The sequence below is a fragment of the Schistocerca cancellata genome, chromosome 1 (genome assembly GCF_023864275.1).
Source record: "Schistocerca cancellata isolate TAMUIC-IGC-003103 chromosome 1, iqSchCanc2.1, whole genome shotgun sequence".
Lineage (NCBI taxonomy): Eukaryota > Metazoa > Arthropoda > Insecta > Orthoptera > Acrididae > Schistocerca > Schistocerca cancellata.
Window position 1 is genome coordinate 1,096,812,149 of NC_064626.1, and position 26,212 is coordinate 1,096,838,360.

Here is a 26,212-nt window from a genome sequence, read left to right on the forward strand (position 1 = left end):
AAATGGATATCTGAAAAAAGAAATATATATACAGTTTTTTTGTAATTTATGCAGGAGTTTATGGTTTAATCATACAAAAATTATGTCCATACAAAATAACAATGGTTAAATGTAAAAGCAGAAGTAGAAAAATGACTCCATAATTCTGCACTTCTGGTAATGACATCAAGAAACACTTTTAATTTGATTTCCGAAATAAAATATTTTATGAGATCTGTCACTACACAACATTAAGTACAAACAGTGTAGCAATGTATATTACTTCCAGACAAATGTATTTAATTGCTTTTTACACTGCTTGTATTGATACATTTAGGATGGAATCAAGCCTTTAATTATAATAATGTTTGACACATTCTTAGAACTAAAACCTGTATAACATTTTGTATGTCACAGATTTAACAGGTGTCTGGTCACAATCACATTTCAAGAGTAATAGTTTGCAAGTCACATAATGAAAATATATACATTTCACCTATACAATGAACGGCTTATGCCCATTTTTCTCTCACAAACCACGTTTCTAACATAATTTGTGCTCTAAAATCTTGGTATCCATCCACAGTCTCATAGTTTTCACAACACTATTTATAGACACACATTCAGTTCAGTAAATCAATCTTTTCACACAATTTTTTTTTATATTTTTCCCTTTTTTTTGCTTATTTCCTTTCACACTATGACATTCCATATCACAGGAAGTAAGAGGTACTGCCAAGTCCAATGATAGCTTGGTTTCACAATTGCACAACACTAATGTTTGGACAAATATAAATTATATGCATTTCTATTATTTACATTATACATACACTACATTCACATTTTCAGAAACAATAATCAGTGCAGCGTTAAAATATAAAATCTACATTTGAACATATCAGTTACTTGTTCTTATTTTTGTCTTGATAAAATACAAAGCTGTTCTGAACAGCACTGCACTTCAGAAGGGATACAAAACTCTGCAGCTGCAATGCACTGCACACAAAAATATCTAAAAGTATATAAGTCGAGCATCAGACGGATTCTGCTCCACTGGACAGTATGGACACTTCAATCTAGAAAGGCAAAAAAAAAAAAAAAAAAAAACGAAAACAAGATAAATAAATTTAACTACTAAATGCAATTTGTCAATGTTAATGTCACTTTAAAAATTGTGATCCTTACTGTACTGAATGCAAAACAACTTAAGAGAGATTTTTACTGTCAAGGAAGAATAATTGCTAGTCCTCATTCTCACGATCACTACTACTTCCATTATGTAATTCCATATAATTTTAAAATAGTAATTACAGAAGAAGAAAGACTGCCACGCATCAAACACAATTGCAGACACCTAGTGGTAGGTACGAGCCATTCCAACCAATTTCTCATTGACTATCAAGGATAGTGTATGGCAAAAAATGTATGCTTTATTTTAAACAGGGGAAGTCCATGAAAGATAAACATTACGTAGACTGTCCTGAATATTATTGCAATCACTTTACTTTGACAATTTACCTAGTTCCCCTTACCTTATGATTTTCATAGTGTTTTTTCTCTGACTCACAAACCTAGGAGTGTTGATTCCAATCACTTCTGTTTCGAGTATCTTTCCACTATGGGTATAGCCCCACTCCTCCTCTCACTACTTTTTAAAAACCTCAATAATTTAAAAATTTTAATTTATCTTCTATTGAATACCAGATAACACTTTTTCTCATTACGTAATACTGTCACCGTGAAATCAGTCTATCAATTTATGTGCTAAAGCTCTACTGTTCTCAGAGCATGGATGGATCCCCTTTACGAACTCTTAATCACCTGTCTGTGGAATCTCAACCACTTCTGCATATCCAGAAGTACTCCATTCACCATTTTCGGATCTTTCTGAACTACTGTACAATTATTGTTTATATGGCAAGGTCAGAACAACTACTGGCTTTATGTGTTTCTGGAATTTCATATGGATGTATTCATGATCTTGTCAGAACAAGAACAATACATTATGGCCAAGTAATATGCCAGTTGAAATCCTGACCAAATTCAAATATATAGATACTTAAACTTCTCTATTACATACTTACTTTCTAACAGTATTTGCAAGATAATCAATCTGCTCAACCCTGAAATCTCATCATAAGGATTAACAGCCATGAATGCAGATATTTGGACGGCAAGAGGAAGATAACAATTTGGACAGACTATTCTGATTCGGAAAGGTACAAAAACTTGTTCCCATTCAAAGGTTGGTTTGAATATCACAATATTTTACTAGGCATGGTCCTATCACAGGTGCTACATACTTGCCTTCCCTTGACACTTAACCTGGCTTACAGTTTAATGTGGACTCTGAACACACCGCAAATAGTTAATTTTCTCATACACATAAAACTGCCAAAGGCAAAAGAAGCAACTAATGATAAAAAGTTTTCAGACTGAAAACTAAGCATTGGATTTGTAGTTAGACTTTTACGTACCAGGAAGTAACAAAGAACAACAAAACTTGTCACATTGAGAGAGGGATAGTCATATTCCACAGCCCGCTCTCCCATACCCTCAGAATAGAAAGAGGTTATTTCTTCTCAGCTCTCGTCACCATCAAAAAATCGTTCAATAATACTAGTGGGAAGTCACTAAAATATTTATGTATGTATTATTTTGCACATTATTAAAATAAAAATGGAAGTATGTGCATATGTAAACTGTATGTGCTACAATTTACTTTCAATAAAGCTCTCATTAGTTAGACTTTTTTTTCACTCTGTCCCTCTGAGTTAATTGAACTCCTATTTGAAATTATAAAGCGTCAACTGTATCTGCATAGGGAAGTTAACATGATATCTATTCTAAACTTATGCCATTTATTGACTGTCCACATTTTGGCCAAACAAGGAAAAATAAGATGAACAAAAAGAAATGGTTTGCATTAATTTTCATTGCATTTCACATCTGTATTGATGTGAGAATGTGCCAATAATTTCCTTCATCTCTTGCTTCCAAATATATCATTTACCCACTGCTCATTCACTGGCTGTTTAGAACCAGCAGCTGACACCCCCACTTTCATTCCCATCATATCCCATGGTGAGCATTGAAACACTGCTCATGAAACATGTTACAATGCCACTGCCCTCTATCTAGACTTTTGCCATCTCCAGCAGATGTATATAATAATGGTGAGTATTTGTCCAATTTCTACATCAATCCAGTTCTGACTACAAATGAAAAGTGAGCTTTTTTTTATCACTGCTACAAGTAAGGCAAGTTTGTTCTTTTGTTAACCTATATTATTTTTTGCTAAAATCAATGTTACATTATGCTCAATGGAGCTAATTAAAAGGTATTATTACTTTTGTGGCGACTTTCTCTGATCAAACCCAGAAAAAATAGTTAACAATGATACATTGTTAAAAAAAAAAAGAACAGCATCTATGCAGGCAAGGATGCAGTGCCATGGAGCTCGTCTTCTCAACCTCTTTGTGCTATGTGGCAGGTGTAGCAGTGGTCAATCCACGTTACACAGTGGATGAATAACAGTTTGGCTGTTGTGCTTGCTTGTCTCATATGAAGTTAAATAAATATACAAATAAATAAATAAAATCAAATCCTTGTGAAAGAAGGGATTACATGTATTAAATAACAGTCCACTGAAACATATCACAGCCAAAATGGACATTGCCTGTGAGTACATCAGAAGCAGAAGTACAGACACTAGTGTCAGCACTTTTGTGATGCTATACAACCTATCTGAAGTCTTCAAAATAAATCTTCACATAACCGTAACAGTCACAGCTTTAACTACAAATGCAAGATGTTCCCTATATTATCCTATTACACAACATACAAATGTTGACCTTAGAAATAGCGGTTTAATCTGCGAATGAAAGACGACCCTGTATTTTTTGAGTCACTTATGTGGGAAAAACCTCATTTTATAATCGAACAATGGGAACTCCACGTAGGAATATCAACAACCTGCGGGTGGGGAGAGAGAGACGAATGCTGTGTAGTGGAGTGTGCAGGGACTAGATTGCCAACAGGCGCAGTGTCAGGAGGTTGTGGGGCATGGGGGGGGGGGGGATAGAGAAAGAGAAAGAGAAAGAGAAAGAGAAAGAGAGAGAGAGAGAGAGAGAGAGAGAGAGAGAGAGAGAGAGGAGCAGGGAAGGAGGGGCATATGGGTTGGCGGAGGGTTGCAAATAAACAGGGTGGGAGATGAGAATGGGTTGGAAATGATAGGACAGAGGGGGTGGAAACTGTTGGGTGGAGGATGTGAGGACAGTATGTTACTGTAGGATGAGGCTGGGATAAGTTATGGGAGTGGAGAACCCACAAGTACCAGCCACAAAGGAGTGTTCCCTTTATCACCCAGTACCACCCCAGACTGGAACAACTTAACCACTTCTTTCGCAAGGGGTTCAATTACCTATGATTGTGCCCTGATGTGAGGGACATCCTACCCAAGATACTTTCCAACCCTCCTACAAGTGGTGTTCCATCAACCAACCAAATTTCACAACATACTAGTCCATCCCTATGCCTCTCCCAATCCCAGCCTCTTGCCCCCGGATCCTATCCCTATGGAAAGACCCAGGTGCAAAACCTGCCCAATCCACCCACCCAGCACTTCCTATTCCAGTCCTGTCAAAGGTTTATCCTAAACCATCAGGGGCTGGGCCACCTGTGAAAGCAGCCATGTCATTTACCAGCTCTGTTGCAATCACTGCACAGTTTTTATATTGGTACGACTACCAACCAGCTATCCATCAGGATGAACAGCCACCGCCAAACTGTGGCCAAGAGCAAAGTAGACCACCCTTGCGGCACAGAAAGTAGCTGAACATAATAAACTTTATTTCAATGGCTGCTTCACTACTTGAGCCATCTGGATCCTTCCCTCCACCACCAACTTTTCTGAACTGCGCAGACAGGAGTTATCCTTGCAACACATTCTCCTCTCCCTTAATTAACCCGGCCTCAACCTATGGTAACATACGGTCCCCCCATCCTCCACCTTTCCAACCTCTGCGTTCTATCATCTTCTCTCCATTCTCATCTCCCACCCTGTTTATTTGCATCCCTCTGCCAACACATCTACCCATCTTTCCCCGCTCTGCTCCTTTTTTCCCCCCACCTCTCTGCCCCACAACATCCCATCCTCACACTGTGCCTGTTGGCAGTCTAGTCCCTGCACACTCTATCACACAGCATCTGTCTTTCTCCCCATCTGTACACTACTGTACCTTCCCCTTCTCCTTTACACCCCCTCCAGATTGCTGCTTGCATCCCAAGTGATGCTGCATTCTGTTCTGAGATGCTGGAGTTTGCAGTCATGGTTGCAGGTGCAGGCTTGTGTGTGTGTGTGTGTGTGTGTGTGTGTGTGTGTGTGTGTGTGTGTTTGTGTGTGTTTTACTGACAAAGGCTGTGCCCGAAAACCATATACGAGTGTCTTTTAATTGTGCCTGTCTGCAACTTGACATGTCTTCTTTACAGTAAGTAGCAATCTGTCTTTTCATACATTGTTCATCTTATAATCGGGTACATATAGTTTATCGACATTTTTAAAGCCATCACAAGTGGTGGTTTTCAATCACCTAACTAACTTTAATATATGAGGTGGCATAAATTGGATCAGAAAGCTAGACACTGTTTCACATATTCAACTTGTTGCCATTGTGGCTGTGACAGAAGATCATGTTCTGTTTTCTGTTAAGAAAACTGTTTGTTGCTTTGGCAGCGAGAGAGCATGTAGCCTTCTGCTTTATCATCCAGACAATACTCATCGTCACAGTGTCATGTAATTTTTTATTCAAAAATGAAATGATAACAGTTTCACATCCACCCTATGCACTGGATCTATTCCTTAGAATGGACCTAAAAGGTCAATGTTTTCAGAATGTAGAAGAAGCAGAACAAAACTCATTGGAGGTGCTATGAATAATAACTTTAATGACCTAAGAAATTGTTTCCATCAGATGATGATACACTGCAACAAATTTCTTATGTCCAATGGAAGTCTATTTTTCCAAGGTTTGTCTTACATCTTGACAGAAATGTCAGCACTGAGATTTCTTTAAAAAAATAATACAGAACATCATGTAGTTAACACTTATTTTGATTTCAGTACCAAGCAGTCATAAGAGTGGCTTATATACAGCACAGTAAGGCAATTGATACTGCAATATGGCAGAGACAGGACGCTGGACAATTTATAACTGTACCACAAAGAACTTAGTACCACAAATATCAGAATGATTAAAATAAGACCTCTATAGAATACTTCCCAAATCTACGTATACCACAGTGAATAACTGGGAAGTTTAAGGTGTAGTAATGAATAGCTTTCTCAAATGAGAATGCTATTAACTTATAGTAATCTGGAGTCCGACAGGGGGACGGACTATCCCCAATCCTTTTCAATATTGTTCTAGAAAAGATAATCAGGGAATGGGAACCTCACGTAAAGGGTATCCAAATTGGTATCAAGAAAGAGAACCGAATTAAAGTCAAGTGCCTTGCTTTCGCTGACGATATTGCAATTATCACCAATAACAGAACAGAAGCGATTCACGCAGTGGAAAAAGTACATGAAATTTCACAAAAACCGGACTACAGATATCTTATGAAAAAACCCAATATATGGAAAGGCAGCCAGAAAATAAATCCCCTTTAATAACAAAATATGGTAAAATTGCACAAGTCTGCCATTTTAAATACCTCGGTGAAACTATACAGTCCTCAGGATTAAACCGAATTGCCAATGAACAAAGAATCACCAAGCTCCAGAAGGCCTACAAGCTAACATGGACACATTACAACAAGAAGTGCATTTCGACAGATGCAAAATTAAGGCACTATACAACAGTGATTCTTCCAGAAGCAATCTATGCAGCTGAAACAATGGTGATTGATGGTCATTCAAAAATTAAGGAAATAGAAAAGCAGGAAAGAAAAATTATCAGGAAGATTAACGGTCCAATCAACAAAAATGGCATTTGGATGAAGAGACCACAAAACGAACTCTATAGAAATATCAACATAGTAACAGATGAAATCAGAAACCGCCGAGCCAAATTTTATACACACATCTACAGGATGGAAGACTCCAGAACAGCAAAGAAATTATTCAATATTATAACAAGGAGTAAATGTGGCAAAGAATGGCTGAAAGAAGTCCAGAGGGATCTATAGCAGATCAACATAAAAAATCTCGAAGATCGCACCGAGTGCCGGCATAAAATCACAAGTGTGAAGTTTGGGGAAAGAACATTGTGTCAGCCTGGTAAAAAATGGACAGAGGAACGGAAGAAGGAGCATTCTGAGAGGATGAGGAGGTTTTGGGAAGCAAAGAAGAAAAACATCCAAAGATGAAATTATGAATTCAAGTTCAATCGCTCTCCTAAAGGGGAACAATCGTTATAATAATAATAATAATAATAATAATAATAATAATAATAATAATAATAATAATGGCGTGTGACTAGGGCCTCCCGTCGGGTAGACCGCTTGCCTGGTGCAAGTCTTTCTATTTGACGCCACTTCGGCGACTTGTGCGTCGATGGGGATGAAATGATGATGATTAGGACAACACAACACCCAGTCCCTGAGCGCAGAAAATCTCCGACCCACCCGGGAATCGAACCTGGGCCCTTAGGATTGACAGTCTGTCGCGCTGACCATACAGCTACCGGGTGCAGACGTTTATAGTAATAGTAATGCTGGAAAGGAAAATTTGTAAAAGACAATAGAAATAAAAATACAAATTAATTATCCTCTTTTGTGTCTACATGTAAAGCTGCAGTTCCATCACTTCAACGATTATTGCAATGGATGAGAAACCAGGGCCTGAAGGGGAAATTATGTCAGTGATGTGAAGCAAAGAGGGTATAAAGCAAGAGTAAACTGTGAAGTATGGAAAAAATAAAAGCAAGAGTCCAAGAAAGTGCAAATAACCTCAAAGAAATGTGAAGTCCACCAAACTAAATGGATTTTCTGAAGTATTACAGAAATGGGAAGTCACAAAAGTAAGCAATGGGTAAGCCAAACAGAAGAAATTTACAATATCAATTGCCTCTCTTAATATACATTCAAGGTTACTTTAGCAAGAAATAGATACATGGATTGTAAAGTTTCTGTAATATGCAGATATTGCCCTCATTTTCAAATTAGATGTGCATTTCTTTTCCTCAGCTGAACAGCTAAAACTCAATACTCACTTGTTTCCATTGCTGAGCTTGTTGAGGGCATCACGAGAAATAACATGTCCACATATCAGTCTCATTGGTGGATTTGATTCTGTACTCTGTTGCCTTAGGATAGGGCATGCAAACACAGAATGGTATCGACTCTCTTGCCCCAAGTCTATCTCTATCTGTTGGAAAAAATAATAAAAAAGTAATAAATATTACTTCTGTTTCTCAAACATATTTACTAAAATTTTAAATTGGTACTGCAGATTACTTTAATGTTTTGGGGAATTTCAGGTATCCTTTTTTAAATATTGTAGGCAATATTAAACAATCTCCTCTAACAAACAGCACTGGTTTGAAATATATCACACTTCAGGTATAAGAAATTCATTCGATGGTGGACTTTTCACCAAGGAACTAAGCCCCATCTGATGACATCAAGTTTCTCCAGTTTTGTTTATCTCATTAAAAAACTTACATATAACAATACACCAATTATGTTATGTTTAACATACACTTGTCATATATACTCCACTGTATACACTAAATACAATGTACAAAACTTGGACAAAGCCATTGTAAAAACTAGCCCAATATGGAATTTTGCACGATGGCATTGTGAGAGTTTTGCTGCCAACTGAAGCTGACAGGGACCACCCACACTTTTAAGAACTTGGGGATTCTTTGTTCGAAAACATATTCAATTGATTTTTAGCCAACATTCTAGAAGTGCAGATGTTACAGTACCGGACTGATTTGTAGAGAGATCAAAATATGTTTTTACTAGAAATTATTCCAAAAGAATGTATTACACATATTTGAAAATTATGTCATTCGGTAATGTGTAGAACTGATATTGTAAGTAAGTAGAGCTACTCTATTTTTATTTACTAATCCCTTAGTGAGTAGTATTACAGAATGCTTTTACATGTGTAACATCCTTACATCTAAAATGGAACAGCAAACTGCATTAACCTATTAACATTCGGCAAGCACCTTTACACTGGTAATTACTCCACAGTGCCATAATTACTACTTGGCAGAAACACACCTATCCTCTCTCTCTCTCTCTCTCTCTCTCTCTCTCTCTCTCTCTCTCTCTCTCTCTCTGTGTGTGTGTGTGTGTGTGTGTGTGTGTGTGTGTGTGTGTTTAAAGGAAATATATCATTCTGACTATTTGGATCGGCCCACCACAAATTCCTCTCCTGTGCCAACCTCTTTGTGTCAGAGTAGCTCTTGCACCCAATGCCCACAATTATTTGTTGGATATATTCTAATCCCTGTTTTCCCTTACAGCTTCACCTTCTACAGGTTCCTCAAGTCCCTTGGAAGTTATTGCTTTATGTCTTGACACATGTTCTATCATCTGAACCCTTCATCCTGTCAATTTTTTCCACCGTGTTCCTCTCCTTTCTGATTTTATGGAGAACTACTTCATTTATCTTATCTGTTCAACTAATTTTCAAAATCCTCCTATAACACCATATCTCAACACTTCAATTCTCTACTTTTCCAACTTTCTCAAAGTTCACTACCAGGCAATGCTGTGTTCCAAACGAACATTCTCAAAACTGTCTCTCTCTTATTTAGTCTTGTGTTTAACACTAGTAACTTCTTTTGGCCAGGAATGTCCTCTTTGCCTATGATAAGTCTGCTTCTTATATCCTCCTCGCTTTGTCTGTCATGCATAATTTTCTTCAGTGCATAAGCTGTTAAACCGACTAAACAATAATTATCACACTTATTTGCCCTTTCTGTTTTTGGGATAGTGTGGATCATATTTTTCCGAAAGTCCGATGGAATGTCTCCACTGTCAAGATTATACAAACCCACTTGAATAGTCATTTGATTGTCAGTTCCCCAATGATTTTAGATATTCCAAATGAATATTATCTATGTCTGCCACGTAATTTGACTGCGAGTCTTTCAAAGCTGTACTGAACTCTGTTTCTAATACTAGATCCCCAATTTCTTCCATTTGAGTCTCATTTCTTCTTCTATCAGATTATCAAAAAGTCCCTCCCCCTCATTGTAAATGCCTTCAACTACACACTCTCTTTGTGTTTAACAGTGGGGAATTGTGAATGACAATACGGAAAGGATAGATTGCTACACACCACAGAGGAGGCACATGCTCAATATTTTTAGCTTTAAGACAAAGTCCACACACACACACACACACACACACACACACACACACACACACACACACACACACACACACACGGCCAAAGCATCTGCATGCGAAAGCCCAACTCTGTCGTGCTCGTGAATGTATGTGCATTTTCTACTTCAGGAGGAGGACTTTGTCTGAAAGTTTAACTATTCAGCACTCTTTTTCATTGTGCCTGTCTCCAACTCAATGCCTCACCTTTGTGACAACTAGCAATCTATCCTTTCCATATTATTGTTATTCCACCCTGTACTTTCCACTGTTAGAATTGTTAATAAAACTGTTCAAATAGTGGCACAAATCCAACGAGTTTGGCAAGTGGCGACAAATTGTGTGATCACTTTGTTAATTACTTATATTAGCCATTTATGCTATCCACATTCATAGTGTCAGTTTATTGTAATATCGGCTACATATTTTATTCTGCTATCACATAACTAATGAGGAGGTATTGAATAGAATTGGAGAGAAGAGAAATTTGTGGCACAACTTGACTAGGAGAAGGGATCGGTTGGTGGGGCATATTCTGGGGCATCAAGGGATCACCAGTTTAGTATTGGAGGGCAGCGTGGAGGGTAAAAATCATACAGGGAGACCAAGAGATGAATATACTAAACAGATTCAGAAGGATGTAGGTTGCAGTAGGTACTGGGAGATGATGAAGCTTGCACAGGATAGAGTAGCATGGAGAGCTGCATCAAACCAGACTCAGGACTGAAGACCACAACAACAACAAGAGAAATTTTTAAGCAAAAACTATCAGAGTCATTCTCAAGCATCCATGACACAAACAGATTCAACCACACAATTGGGAACCACAAATATGTTGCCATTATACCACCACCATCACCCCCACCACCATCACCAGTATGACCAACACCACAGCAGCAGCAGCTGCAGCAGCGGGAGGAGGAGGAGGAGGAGGAGGAGGAGGAACCACCTATAAAATCCTATTTTACATACGAATATGTATTATGCCATGCTTGGCCATTCCATGCCAAGTCGTCTAATTTCGGAACAAATTCCTGCGTGACCGTCATGGATTTTGCTGTAATTGTGTGTGAACATTTATATGGGTTCCCACTGAATTGGTAAAGTTTTACTTTGGCCAGTTTAATACTTCCAGAAATACAGTCCTTTGTTTCAGCCCACAGTGCAGCTATCCAATGTGTGCCCATGAGTTTTCAGCAACTTTGAGACAATATCTCTGGTAATATTTTGTAGAAAGAAACAAAACTAGGTCATCTTGTACAAACTTCAGTAGTCTCTTAAGCCAAATAGTAAGAAAGGGTTTCCAGGCTAATTTTCATAAAGATAATTTGAAGCAAAGTCAGCAAACAAAACTGACACCTGAAAAAATGTGAAGTTTAGCTTTTTATATCTCCAAAAGTAACTGTGGGATACACCTAAAACTTTGCATGTAATAACTTAGCAATGTAAAGTCACAGAAAATAAAATTTTATTCTCCTACTATTTTCCAATAGTTTACAGATTGAGGGCAAAGTTAACAATATTTCTAAATATGCCAACAATGACTATTTTTGGCCCACATTTACAAAGAAGTCTTTTTCAAACTCTTTTAAACAGTTTTCATTAGAAAGACCATGTTCTAAACCACCTAAAAACTATATTTGATTTTGCAATGTGAGCATACGTATTTCTAAAAAAAATAACGACAAGGTGGATGTGTACTGAAAATAGACCAATATTCAGCTGGCCCTTATTAAATATGACACCTTTTACAATGTTCTACAATAACTGTTTAATACTCTGTGGAAGATGATATCAAAAGTCCTGATGGCAAGGAAATGAGCTTGAATCAGAAAAATTGTCTCTTTTTTTAAAAAAAACTTCCCTATAGCATTCAGCTCTACAAAATTCTTTTTATAAAACATGAAATAAGATATGGAATCCAATAAAAAGAATAGTTTTCTTTTGTGGCTCTGATAATTTGAGATAATCAGATTTAAAAATTGTAATGTTTTGGGTTCTGTCTTATCAAAATTTCTTCCCAAACCCATCAGTGATATCATCTGGCTGACAGTATAGTTTTCCTCATGACATTCTACAGTGAATTAACAGAATCTATAGAAAATTCAAGCAACCTGACGTAAACATAAGGTTAGGATCCTAAAGGAAATCCCTTCTAGCTTTGGCCTCTGACACTTATAGAAACATATCGTATCAGCAGCTCGCGATCCTGTGTAAAGAAACCCTTATCGGGTTTGGGAACCTGTGGCACAACTATCAGGTGCGGTCACTTTGGTGATGAGGATGCTTGTTTTCTCACTTCAAAAGGATACACCAGTACAGCCATCATAAATCATACCAGCACATTTATACAATTTTTCATGTGTACACTAAGGTTCCACATTAACAACAAACTATGTTAACACAAACGTGTGGTATACCTTAAACCAGAATCACTAGCACAGTAGTAGCATTACACAATAAAAGGACATACTAATAATTCTCTACAATATGAATACCTTCCAAAAAAAATGTCAGGAAGACTGCTGTGAACTTCACAAAAATTTTCACAATGCGACAGTGATGTAAAACCAGCAGGCTATTTATACGACATGTGCTGCAACTGTTATGTAACAATTTTACTATCATACCATGATCCCTGCTGCCTTGGTAACACACAGTTAAATTGCGAAGTTTATAATCAGTTTGTTTCTGTAGCTATAGCAGAAAAAGAGACTAAAATATCTCACAAAGAGACATGGCAAAAGACACCCTTTTTTTCAAGTTTTTCGAGTTATTTGAACTTTATCTCACTTCCTAGTGATGAAGACTTTTGCTGTTGGCTTCTCCAGATAGTACCAAACAATTGTAGAACACAATAAAAGATGTCAGATTTGAGTACCAGCAGAATATGGGACCATTTTCAATACATCTCCACCTTTTCATTGTTTTTTAGGACTTTTGTGCTCACATTTCAAAACCAAATATAGTGTTTAGGTGGTTTAAAGGTTCTTTCTAATAAAAATGGTTAGTTTTCAGAGCGACTTTTTTGTGAAAGAGGGCAAAAACAGCCATTATTTTTTTTTTAAATTGCCAACTTTGCCCTCAATTTACCAGTAGTAGGAAAATGAAATTTTATTTTCGCAGACCTTGTATTGATAAGTTATTATGCAAAATGTTTCAGTTTTATCATACAGTTACTTCCAGATATATAAAAAATGACTAAACTCCATTTTTTTTCCAACTGCGTACTTTTGTGGCCGACTTTGCTTCAAATTATCCTTAAACGAATCCTCCAAGAAATCATCTTTTATTATTTCACTTAAGAAAGTGCAAAAAGTTGCACACACTGACCTAGTTTTCTGATGATCTAGTTTTGCTTCTCTCAAGTAAATATTACTATAAATGACTATACAGTATCTCCAGTAGTATTGAATTAATCATTATGAAACTTTACGAATGTTTGCTGGGAACATGTGCCATTGTTAATACACAATTTTATCAAAATCTGTGACGGTCATGCAGGAACCTTTGGACCACTTGGCATGCAATGACCCAGTTAATACTGAATCTCACATCACTTGTTACACAAAAATTATTTCATCGATTCCATATAACCTTTATTTAAGCCTGTCTATAAAATACGAGATCTTGAAAATATTATGAAAAGGATAAATTGGTACTCACCATATGCTGGAGATGTTGAGTCACAGACAGGCACAACAAAATGACTTCTAAACAAGTAAGCTTTCTCCCATAAGGCCTTCTTCTGAATTAAACACACACACACACACACACACACACACACACACACACACACACACACGACTGCTGTCTCTGGCTGCTGTGGCCATACTGCGAGCAGCAGTGCATGATGGAGAAGTAACCAGGTGGTGGGGGTAAGGAGGAGGCTGGGGCAGGAAGGTGGAGGGATAGCAGGTGACAGTAAAGTGCTTCTCATGAGAACATCATGGGGGTGGTGGATGGTGGAGAGAGGGTGGGCAGCTAGGTGCAATCACGAGATTAGACGGAGGGAAATGGGGGGGAGGAGGAGTGGCAAAAGAGAGAAGTAAAGAGACTGTGGGTGCATTGGTGGAATAGAAGCCTGTGTAATGCTGGAGTGGGAATAGGAAAGGGGACAGGTGGATGAAGGACAGTGACAAACAAATGTTGAAGGATATATTGTGGGGAGAGCTCCCACTACACAGTTCAAAAAAGCTGGTTTTGATAGGAAGGATCTAGATGGCACAGACTGTGAAGCAGTCACTAAAAGGAAGAACTTGTGTCGGACAGCATGCTCAGCAACTGGGTGGTCCAGCTGTTTCTTAGTTAAAGTTTTTCAGTGTCCATTCACGAGGACAAACAGCTTGTTAGTTGTCATGCTTACGTAGAACAAAGCACAGTGGTTGCAACTTAGCTTGTAGATTTTGTAGACTCGTTTCAGAGGCAGTCTTGCCTTTGATGAGATATGAGATGCTTGTTACAGAACTGGACTAAGTGGTGGTGGGAGGATGTACAGGACAGGTCTTGCATTGCAACTTAGCTTGTAGATTTTGTAGACTCGTTTCAGAGGCAGTCTTGCCTTTGATGAGATATGAGATGCTTGTGACAGAACTGGACTAAGTGGTGGTGGGAGGATGTACAGGACAGGTCTTGCATTAAGTCTATTACAAAGATATGAACCATGAGGTAAATGGTTGGGAGCAGGGGTTGCATAGGGATGGAAGAGAATATTGTGTAGGTTGGGTGGCAGCAGAATACCACTGTGGGAGGGGTGCGAAGAATAGTTGGAAGGGCACTCTTCATTCCAGGGCACGACAAGAGGTGGACAAAACCCTGGCAGAGAATGTGATTCAGTGGCTCCAGTCCTGGGTGCTACTGAGTCACAAGTCACATGGTGAGACTTTGGTAGCTGGTGGGTGACTGGAAAGATAAGGCATGGGAGGTCTGTTTTTGAACAAGTTGGGAAGGTAAAGATGGTCCGTGAAGGCCTCAGTGAGACCCTTGCTATATTTCAAGAGGGACTGCTTGTCGCAATAAATGTGACAGCCATGGGTAGCTAGGCTGTCTAGGAGGGACTTCATGTATGGAATGGGTGGCAGTTGTGGAAGTGAAGGTATTGCTGGTGGTTAGGAGGTTTAATATGGATGGAGATACTGATGTAGCCATCTTTGAGGTGGAGATCAACATCAAGCACTTTACCATCTCCCACCTGTGTCCTGCTATCCCTTACCTCCCCAGTGTCCTCCAAAACCCCACCATCCAGATTGCTTCTCCCATCATGCACTGTTGCTCGCAGTTTGACCTCGGCAGCCCGACAGAGTGGTCTCGTGTGTGTGTGTGTGTGTGTGTGTGTGTGTGTGTGTGTGTGTGTGTGTGTGTGTGTGTGTGTTTTGTCCAATTCAAAAGGTCTTTTGGCTGAAAGCTTACTTGTTTAGCAGCCATTTTGTTGTGGCTGTCTGCAGCTCAGCATATCCACTATATGGTGAGTAGTAATTTATCCCTTTCATAATATTGTCTTTATCCCATCCTGGATTTTCCATTGTTTGAAACTGGATATCTTTTCAGTTTCCTGTATGCATCTCACTTCCAATTTAACCCCAACATAGTGTTTGGAAAGAACTTCCTGTCAAATCATTCATCAGCCACAGAAACAATGAAATGCAAGAGAGATGTTGAAAGATATAGAAATTATAATGTATTTTATCAGAGAGGCCTGAAATGCAATGTAAAGAATTAAAAACTCTACTCAAAGGTGTATGGAAATTTATGTCACTTAAATGTGACTCAGATTCACAAATGCTGCATGAATTTCATAAACTTACAGGTAATTCATCTTTTCCATTCCAAATCCCAGTGACCTGTCTCTGCTGCATAACTTGCTTTATGTTGAGTAGAGCTGGCAGTGCTGTACATCCAGCATTCACACTGTTAAGAAGCAACATTAAATAATTGTTAGCATCACTATCAAGATTCAGCAATGTGCATAAAGCTTTCTTTAGGTGTTCAACAAATATTTTACATCAAAATTGGCAATAAAAATGACTTAACTGAAAAACAAGAAACTTGGAAAGAAAGTTTGTATACAAAAGTGTTATTCTAAAGGCAAACACCTTATGTAAAAATTAACTGCAAACTATGTAACTCTCTTTCTGATTTTGTGGTATCCTCTAATTTTTTATGCAAATGTAAAATTTAACTACAGTTCAGAAACACTGTATACATTTCATCAACATTTAACTCACCACACAGATTAAGAACAGCCAAGTGACATGACACCATCCCTGCCTTAGTTTTCATTTTTAGAAATACATACTTTCCAAGCAGTGCCCTTGATTTGTGACAGTATGCACCCATACCAGTACCTCTGATGAATAAAAAAATTGAGGTGTGGCGTGATAAAATTTTACTTTTTACCGGTACAAATGTTGTATTCACCCTTTTAAAATACCCAGGAAAGTGTTAAAACTACATTTTAAGAAGTTTAAATTTCACACCCAACCCCTCTCCCAGAAGGTCAGAGTAATAGAATCCTTAAAAAAATTACAAATCAAGCACTGCTTGGACGCACTCATTCTATTGTTTGATTAGGAGTCTCCAGCTCTGCTTGAAACAGATTTTGCACTAATCACTAGTTTATTGGTAAACAATTCAGTACAGCACACAGCAGAAGCAAACATCATCTGATCTTTATGACACTAAATGTGGTCACAGCATCATACATGTAAACAAAATGCACATATAGGTAACCCATTCTACAATTAAACTGTGTATGGAAGGAGAATTTGTCACCAGGAAAGAATCATTATACTAAAAACTAAGTCTACACTGTTGTTATAATGTAAACATTGAATGCTTGAAATAATACTGTAAATGTATGCAATACAAAAACTTTAATTTTGTTTTGTCAGTTATCTCACTTTTCCGGTTTTATACCAAAGTAAAATATTTTCAATTTTATGTACATCTGTAAGACTCTGAAGCAGCCATTCAATCAGCTGACACCAGACAATTAACAGTCTCATTTGTTTTCATTATTTTCAATATTTGTTTATATAAAAAAACAAAGATGCTGTGACTTACCAAACGATAAAGTGCTTTATCGTTTGGTAAGTCACAGCATCATTGTTTTTTTATATACATTTTTCCCACGTGGAATGTTTCCCTCTATTATATTCAATATTTGTTTAACATCATACATGTAAGTACATGAGAAAAACACAAAAGCAACAGCATTTGTGAAAAAAAAAGTACTGAGTTTTGAACTTTTAATGTCATAATAAAACTGGAGGAAATATTCATCATCCACATTTAATAAGAGTTTTAGTAAATACCACTAGAACAATAACAAATAAAAAATACTGTTTATTCCTCGTTTTGGTACAAGCGCAAAATCCCTTACTGTGAGATACTTCTGCAGAAAATACTGTTTTGTTATGGTTGCTGACTGTGTGTTCCTCAAAAACAATGCAGTTGCCTATTATTGTCAAAACTGTAATTTTTTTCTATTTTTTGCGCAAGTTAGAATTCATAATTGTGCATCTACATCTTCATGGATACTCTGCAAATCACATTTAAGTGCCTGGCAGAGTGTTCATCGAACCACCTTCACAATTCTCTATTATTCCAATCTCGTATAGCACACGGAAAGAATGAACACCTATATCTTTCTGTACGAGCTCTGATTTCCCTTATTTTATTGTGGTGATCGTTCTGCCCTATGTAGGTCAGTGTCAACAAAATATTTTCACATTCGGATGAGAAAGTTGGTGATTAGAATTTCATGAGAAGATTCCGTTGCAACGAAAAACGCCTTTCTTTTAATGATTTTCAGCTCAAATCCTGTATCATTTCTGTGACACACTCTCCCATATTTCGCGATAATACAAAACGTGCTGCCTTTCTGTGAACTTTGTCGATGTACTCCGTCAGTCCTACCTGGTAAGGATCCCACACCACGCAGCAGTATTCTAAAAGACAAACACAGTGCCGGCAGTCTCCTTAGTAGTGTCCTGCCAATAAAACACAGCCTTTGGTTAGCCTTCCCCCACAACATTTTGTATGTGTTCTTTCCAATTTCAGTTGTTCGTAATTGTAATATCTAGGTATTTAGTTGAATTTATGGCTTTTAGATTAGACTGATTTATCATGTAACCAAAGTTTAACGAGTTCCTTTTAGCACTCATGTGGATGACCTCTCACTTTTCGTTATTTAGGGTCAACATTATACATCTCAACAAAAGTGTGGAATATCACAGAGAGTACTACAATGACTTCTCATAGTACACCCACTGAGGTTTGTACAGTACTTTATTAACAAAATAAACATAATTCCTTCTGAAAAAAGAACGATTTTGGTTAGTTACAAAACATCATTACAAAACAAAACTGGCCCTCTCCTATGTGTACATCTTGAAAACAAAAATAGTGAAATCTTTATCTCATGTTGATAATTATCATTATTTAGTAGAGTGTGTAGTGATTTGAGAATTTCTCTGTAAATTCTAGAACCACTCAGTCTTCTACCATCTCGAACACACGATATTCTGGATATGAGTGTGGGATGGTGCAATCCTACCTACTGCACGTTACATGTTTGTGTGTGCAGGTTTAAAATCAGGCGCAGGAAGAAAGTAGACGCGGTGGTCAGACGGCACCAACAAGTACCTGTGAGGCAATTCATAGATGTTTTAGTGAGTCTGTAAGGACGAACCATGGAGATTATATGCAACTCTGCGCTTATTGCATCATTGACTATTGTTATTAAACAAGAATAGTTGAAAAAATACTGTTCCGAACTCTTGATGCAACCTTGTTAGAGGCAAGACTCATTTTATGATTCATGTTAAGAAAGATCATAGTATCCAAGCCAACTTTCTCTTAACTGTAATTCAATTTGTTTTTAACGTCCGACTGTACGAGAGACTTGCAGGAAGTTACATATTCATGTGGAAAGTGAAATTTTTATTGTGTATGGAGGTCAAATACATTGTTAGCTGACAAAAAGTAAAGTTTGTATGTCTACTTATTTCATAAGCAGAAAGAGTCTAAAAACTCCTGTAGCAAGCACTATTCGACGGTGAAGAAGTCAAGAGGGTTTATAGCAGCCGGCTATTCAGTACAGAAGAGTGGCTGCAAATACCAAGTAAGTCATCTCATAAAGAAGTGGAAGGTGGTTTGGGGGAATAAGCACATATAACCCAGATCCACACTCACACTTTAAGTCATCAAAGTTCATCCACTATGTGCATATACTCTGGATGAGACCATCGATCTTGAGGTATAAGGTCCCACTCCTCAATGGCAGCTTCAGTGAAGTCCTGAAGATTGCCAAGGGGATTCGGATGCGGTGCAATGGCCACCTTCGACAGGTCCCATGCATGCTCAACTGCATCATGTCTGGGGACTTTGCTGGCCACCACATTAGGCTGATGTTGCATCTTTGAAGATACCGAGACACTGCTAAAGTACAATGCAGGTCTTGCACTGTCATTGACTAGGATGAAGCAGTCACTGGCTTTACATCTGTAGGGCCTCACAATTGTTTGTAGTACCTCCTGCAGGTATTTGGAAACAGTCAAATCGCTGTAGATCGGAACTGAGGGGTCCGCCATCCCATCGTTATTGTCATCCAGAACATTACACTTCCAACTGCAAACAGACGGACTTCCTGAACTTATCAGCATTCCTAGTGTCATCTAGTTCTTCAAATCTTAACACGTCTAGTGTCCAGTCGAAAACCAATCCTGTTCTCATCAGCAAACATGACATTACTCCACTCTACAATGGTCCACTGTTGATGTGTCAGACTCCAGGTCCTTTGACTGCATTGGTTACATTGGTTCAGTGCAAAACTTCTCACTGATCTTCTGGAATGAAGACCCTGATGCAATCTTCTACAAATTATTTGGTCTGAGATACGAATCCCTGTTGCGCAGGAGTCATCATTTCCAGTATTTCTGGTGGATGGTGTCAGGTGCTGCGAGCTGACAGTTGGAGGCAACGATCCTGCATTGGTGTTGTCGTATGAGGATGACCACTGCGAGGTCTACTGTTCACATTTCCCATCTCTCTGTACTTTCTTCACACCCTAGACAAACCACTTTGAGTGACAAGTAACCAATCAGCAACATCTTACTGTGTATAACCTGCTGAAAGTAAGGCCACTATCCTGACCCTATAAAAGCGTTGTATGCCTCTACGTGGAATGTTACTGCAGTGCTGTATACAAACTGAATGAAGCAGTTCTTGATACTAGACTTCTTGCGATGTGCCACTGTGGTAGTGGTATGTTTGTCATGACTGGGAAATGGCCACACGCATGTCAGTAGTAAATATCATCCAGTACATGGGCTCTAACTGGATAAAACATGAAGTGCCTAGGTTTATGAGATCTCTAGTATCATAGACTACATTTTACGACAGTATTCCAAACTACTGTTGAGCAGGGTATTTTGTACATTATCACAACATTCATCATTTGGAGCAAAGTTCCAAACAACACTAACACTTGTGAAACCTGCATCACCTAGAAAAAACTGCCCCAATGAATCTAAACAGTGTACCAAACAATTGAAGACTGCAGAATGATGGAATACATGTGGTTGTAGCAGTGCTCTCTCTTGAATGATAAGGACGATCAATGTCAAACCCATCATCATCAAGCTCAGTTAATGGACAGTGTTAAAAGTAAAAACATGGAAGCTATCAATCAGTCTTTGAGAAATGGGCTAGTCACAATGTGACAATTTGAATATGTAGAGACAACAGTAAGCATGTGTCAGACTATGATTTGAACCTGGATATTTTGCTTAATACAGTTACCTTAACCATTAGACTATCTTAGCAGGCCACCAGATCCAGCTTAAAGTTTCATTGTCACTAATGTTTCCTCGACATCTGATTTCTGAGCACAATAATAAAATGTTGTCCCACAAGGTATATGGGAAGAGCTCCAATGGGGGAAAGGTGAAAGTGGAGCATCATGGCTTACCCTACCACAAGGAGTACATGTGAAATGAATTAAATACACTGAAATTTAATTCATTCCATAACATTTTGGTACATGCACAGAATGCTGCTATTATAGTGACAAGCATGTGGAACTAGTTGTACACGGAGGCCACATGGGATGATGAGCAGGTACTGAAGCAGGGAATGTGACTATAGCATGGAATAACTGCCATCTTGTCTGTGCAGCCTTAATAAAGTGTACAGATTTCACCACTGTGCTGATTCAGTGTTGAAGCACAACAGTGGATTTGCGCTGTTCAGTAGAGCTTTGACGGGTGGCATAAAGCCTTTGCCCAGAAACTACAAACATATCCAATTCCAACTGTTAAATGAATGCCAACACTCATAAGGCAAAATGTTGTTCTGAATGAGACCTGCATTTTACCAGTTCTACAGTAATAGCGACACATGTTCTGGATTCTATCACAGTATTCACAATCAAACTGTCAGCATTATTGTGCAGCACAATGTATAAGTCCAGAGTGTAATGGGTTTTGGTGTCACTGGCTACAAGTAATCATAATTCCTATGTACTGAGAATAATCCGAGTTGCAACTGCTACGTCAGGGCAATTTTTCAGCCTGAGGAACTGTCTTTCCTTCATGTGATTTTGCAAGTCATATTTCAACACAACAATGCATGATGACATGACAGACTGTTCAAGTCACTTTCAAAAAACAATAGGTATGACAGTTTTCACTGCCTTCGTAATCACTATATTTGTTGCCCATTAAGCATGTCTGGCCTATGGTCAATAAGAAGCTTGTTCATTCTCATCCTTCAGCAATCACCAATGGTTAGTAGACACTCGAACAAACTATGTGGACAGAAATATAGCCAGGCTCACAAACAAGCCATCCGATTCCATGCTGCAATGTACTTAATGTGTTACTGCTGCCTGTGGAGTCTGGATATCATAGTAACTTCTCAGTGTCAAAAATTATGTACAGTTCTATAATGCTAATCATTAGTGTATTATCATGAACCCAATCCAAGACATGTCAATTACTTCAGGGACTAATTCTCTCTTGATGTTGCAGTTTTACAAATGCCAGCTGTATTTCACAATATACATTCCAAAATGTTTAGTCTTTTCTTAAATGTGACCAGTCTGTCAACTGAACTCACTCAAGAACAAATCAAATAATCTTGACTGACATTGTGCAGAATGAATGCCTTAATGTGATAAACATTATTTGTGACTGAAGCAAGTTTTGAAATACTCCCTGTTTAGTAGCCTGTTATTCCTATTAAGAATTTATCAAACTAGAAATACGTCACGTAAAACAAAGGTGCACAAGTGGAGCATGCATGTCTTCCACTGCCCAACAAAAAATCCATCTACAAGGAAACTAGAAAGAGTTGTGTCCTCTGAAAATTACTTACCATACTGTCAAAGGGCTATCAACACTTAAACCAAGCAGGGAACACGCATCTCTTGTGAAAACATCTGCTATTTCGACCCACATATTTGGGTCTAACAGATGGCTATATGGAGATTTATCAATACCATGAGGCAGATACAGAAGCATTCCCATTAAGCTTTGGATTTCTGTTAAAGAGAAAAGTGTGAATCAGCCTTAGGAGCAAATGGTATGTCTCTCTTGGAAACAAGTGCACAATAATCTACATATATTCACACACCACCACTAAAATATCTTTTACACTAGTATTAATAGTCCCACCAACATGAGGCACACAGATTTAACGATTTTTGGTTTTGCTTTAGTAACAATTGAGATCACCATCAGGAAGATAATTAATAATTCATGAACGTAACTCCACACCTTTTATTTTCTCTCTTCTTCTTTACAGGTTTGCTGTAAATTAATACATGTTGAATACATGTTGCAACAATAACACAGGTTTGCCATTAGTACTCTACGGTCGAGTGGACTCACACACTTTGCTGATTTACCTCTGGAGTTTCCTGTGAGGTCTGCAGATATTTGTGTGTGTGTGTGTGTGTGTGTGTGTGTGTGTGTGTGTGTGTGTGTGTTGGAGTTCCATGGTATAGTTGATTATGTCACATGTGAATGCACAACCTTAACACTTTGAAACACCCAATATTTACTGTCAGAGAAAAGCTACATTTTGAAGGGTAAAGAAAGAAGAGTGCAGCGATATCAAAGCTAATGTCCGCTATGTGGAAACTAAATTATTGCAAAAAGAATCACAATGGGTATGAATAAGCAGTCATTATTAATGTGTGTTTCAATCAACACTGACATTAAAAAACAGTGCCACAGTAACCATGTATAACAGTTTTTATTGAGAACATCAATTCATTCAAGTGCATTTGCACACTGCTAATCCCAGAAATAAAGTTAAACTTTATCACTATAAACAATGTAACTGTAATGGGAACTGTTAGAAGAGATAACCAATAAATAGACTGTAATTTAGAATTGATGTCTTTCATGAAACAATCTGGACATTGATTAACAGGCTTTAGATCAGAAAGAACAGGTCCATCTCTGTTATCGGGTGCACAATTTCATAAATTATATATGTACTGTAATTTACCCTTCTGTCAAATTCTGTTTGTGCATGTGCATGTGTGTGTGCATGCAAGCAGGCACATTCTCAAGCATGCGCAGGCTAGGAAGTACAATCGAAGGACTAGATACTGGATGTCTGGCATTTGCTATTTGCTGATGATCTCTCGATAGTATGACATAGAAACCAAGGTAAAGCAAATCTAGGTCTTGAAAGAGAAAGCTGAAGAAGTCAGATTACAGATCATTTTTGAGAAAATGAAATATGTGTCAAACCAAAAAGATGCACCAAAAATGATTACTACAAAATATTGTGAGATCAATAGAATTCATAAATTCAATTGTCTCGCAGAGGTGATACAGACCAATGGGATAGAGTAAGGAGGTCATGAATAGAGAAATCAAAAGATGACCAGAACATCCTAGAAGACTGGAAACATCTTCCATAAATCCACAACTGTCACATGATGTTGAAGTGAGTTATTACAAGGGTTGAATGAAAAGTAATGTCTCCACCTTCGTTCACTGGGTTTAGATGCGAATATTTTAATACATCAAATGCAGAAATAATCCTTAGAATGTGATATTTAGTTACCAATATTCAATTTTCCACATAATCACCAGCCAATTGGGTACATTTCTGCCAATGATGAACAAGTCTTCCGAAGCCGTCATGGAAGAAGTCGACACAGTTTCCGCAACCACAATCTCACAGTTCTCTCAACATCTTCATTAGAAGCATAATGATGTCCCCACAGATCGTCTTTCATTATTGGGAACAGATGGAAGTCAGACGGTGCTAAATCAGGACTGTATGGAGGATGCCATATGGTGGTGAGATTCAGTCTCTAAAGTTCTGCTGTGGTGGCACATGAAGTGTGTGGTTTGGCATTGTCATGCTGCAGGAAAACATTTCCCTTTTCCTTTTGGACCCTTGTTAGCAATCGTTTCAGAGTTCCTAGCGTTGTGATTTAACACTCTGAATTTGTTGTTCCATGATCAAGGAAATCAACATGGATAACACCATCTGTGTCCCAGAACACTGTGGCCATGATTTTTCCAGCTGAGAGCTGCATCTTGAATTTCTTTTTGTGGGGCAAGTCTTTGTGTCGATATTCCATAGAATGAAGTTCGTCTCTGGGTTGTAATGGTGTACCCACGTTTCGCCTCCTGTCACAATTGAATGGAGAAAGGTGTCACCTTCATTGTCATAACGTGAGAGGAGTTCCTGGCAAATTTCAAGTCTGTGATTTCATTTCAGGAGGCAGCATCCAGCATACCCATCATGCACAGATTTTACGATAGCCAAGCAATACAATGAGACGCACGCATTCTTGTGAAATGCTGATTGTGTTATCAATTTCTCTGTGAGTGATACGACGATCGTCCTGAATCAATCTGTCAACATTTTGGTTGTGAAACTCATTGGTTGCTGTCACAGGATGTGTAACTCTTTGTTTGTCATGCAGGTCAGATGTTTCCGCCTCAGCATCTTTAAGCATACTCCCCCAATGATGCACAGTACTCACATCAACACAATCACTATAAACTGCTTTCATTCTCTGATGAATTTCCTTTGGGGTGACACCTCCTGCTGACAAGAATTCAATGACTGCACGTTACTTACATCACATTGACCGACCGTCTGTGCAGGGTTCCATACTTAACACTGTAACAACACAACTGTTCAATGCTAAGACTCCCCGCCAAAAGAAAACCAGAAACCTTATACACATCAGAAACATTGGCCACGGATTGAAAAGGTGCACTAAAAATATCAATCTAGAGAGAAGAATCATAAAAAATATCCTTCTTCCCAATAAGACGGAAGAAAGCCACAGACTGTGCAGTAGACAAGTGACTGACTAGATACCTAACATAGTACACAACACGAAGAAACAAACTGAAATTTTATGGGCTTTCAAGAGAATGCTGGACACTCGACAAACTAAATTGATCTTGGAGTACACAGAAAACATTGAGAACATGAAGTGAATCACTGAAATCAGAAAAGATCTCAATGATGCTGGCTTAACAGATTTTGATATACAAGACAGACAAATATTTAACAACAAAGTACTCAAGTGGAAAGTGAGCCAAGAGGTCAATAAATTCAAGAAAGGACGAACTTGGTCAGTAGAATGTACATAATATTAGGGTACATTGTTGTAACGGCGCGAACGTAAGAAGACAGGCATGGGACGATGTGCAGTGGCAAGGAGCAGTGTTCCATTTGACACTCCAGCCAACAGTGTCATTCAGCAAAGCCTGCCAGTAGCATGCAATTCAGGGTGTGCATAAAAAACTAAGTGTTGATTTTCATGTTAGTTTAGGTACAGTGAGGTTACTTAATTACTATAAAGTTCATTATAGGAGGCATAAAGCAAACACAA

General features: G+C 38.2%; 1 protein-coding gene across 1 annotated transcript in view; it reads right to left on the reverse strand.

Annotated features, from left to right (window-relative positions):
- Positions 1-605: 605 nt before the first annotated feature.
- LOC126091818 (E3 ubiquitin-protein ligase RMND5A) overlaps positions 606-26,212 on the reverse strand; it is an 88,199-nt gene continuing 62,592 nt past the window's right edge. The window contains exons 6-9 of the mRNA XM_049907095.1: positions 22,708-22,873; positions 16,134-16,236; positions 8,193-8,347; positions 606-1,055 (exon numbers count right to left, since the gene is read on the reverse strand). Coding sequence (XP_049763052.1) covers positions 992-1,055; positions 8,193-8,347; positions 16,134-16,236; positions 22,708-22,873 — 488 coding nt within the window. The 3' untranslated portion in view covers positions 606-991. The remainder of the gene's footprint in view (positions 1,056-8,192; positions 8,348-16,133; positions 16,237-22,707; positions 22,874-26,212) is intronic.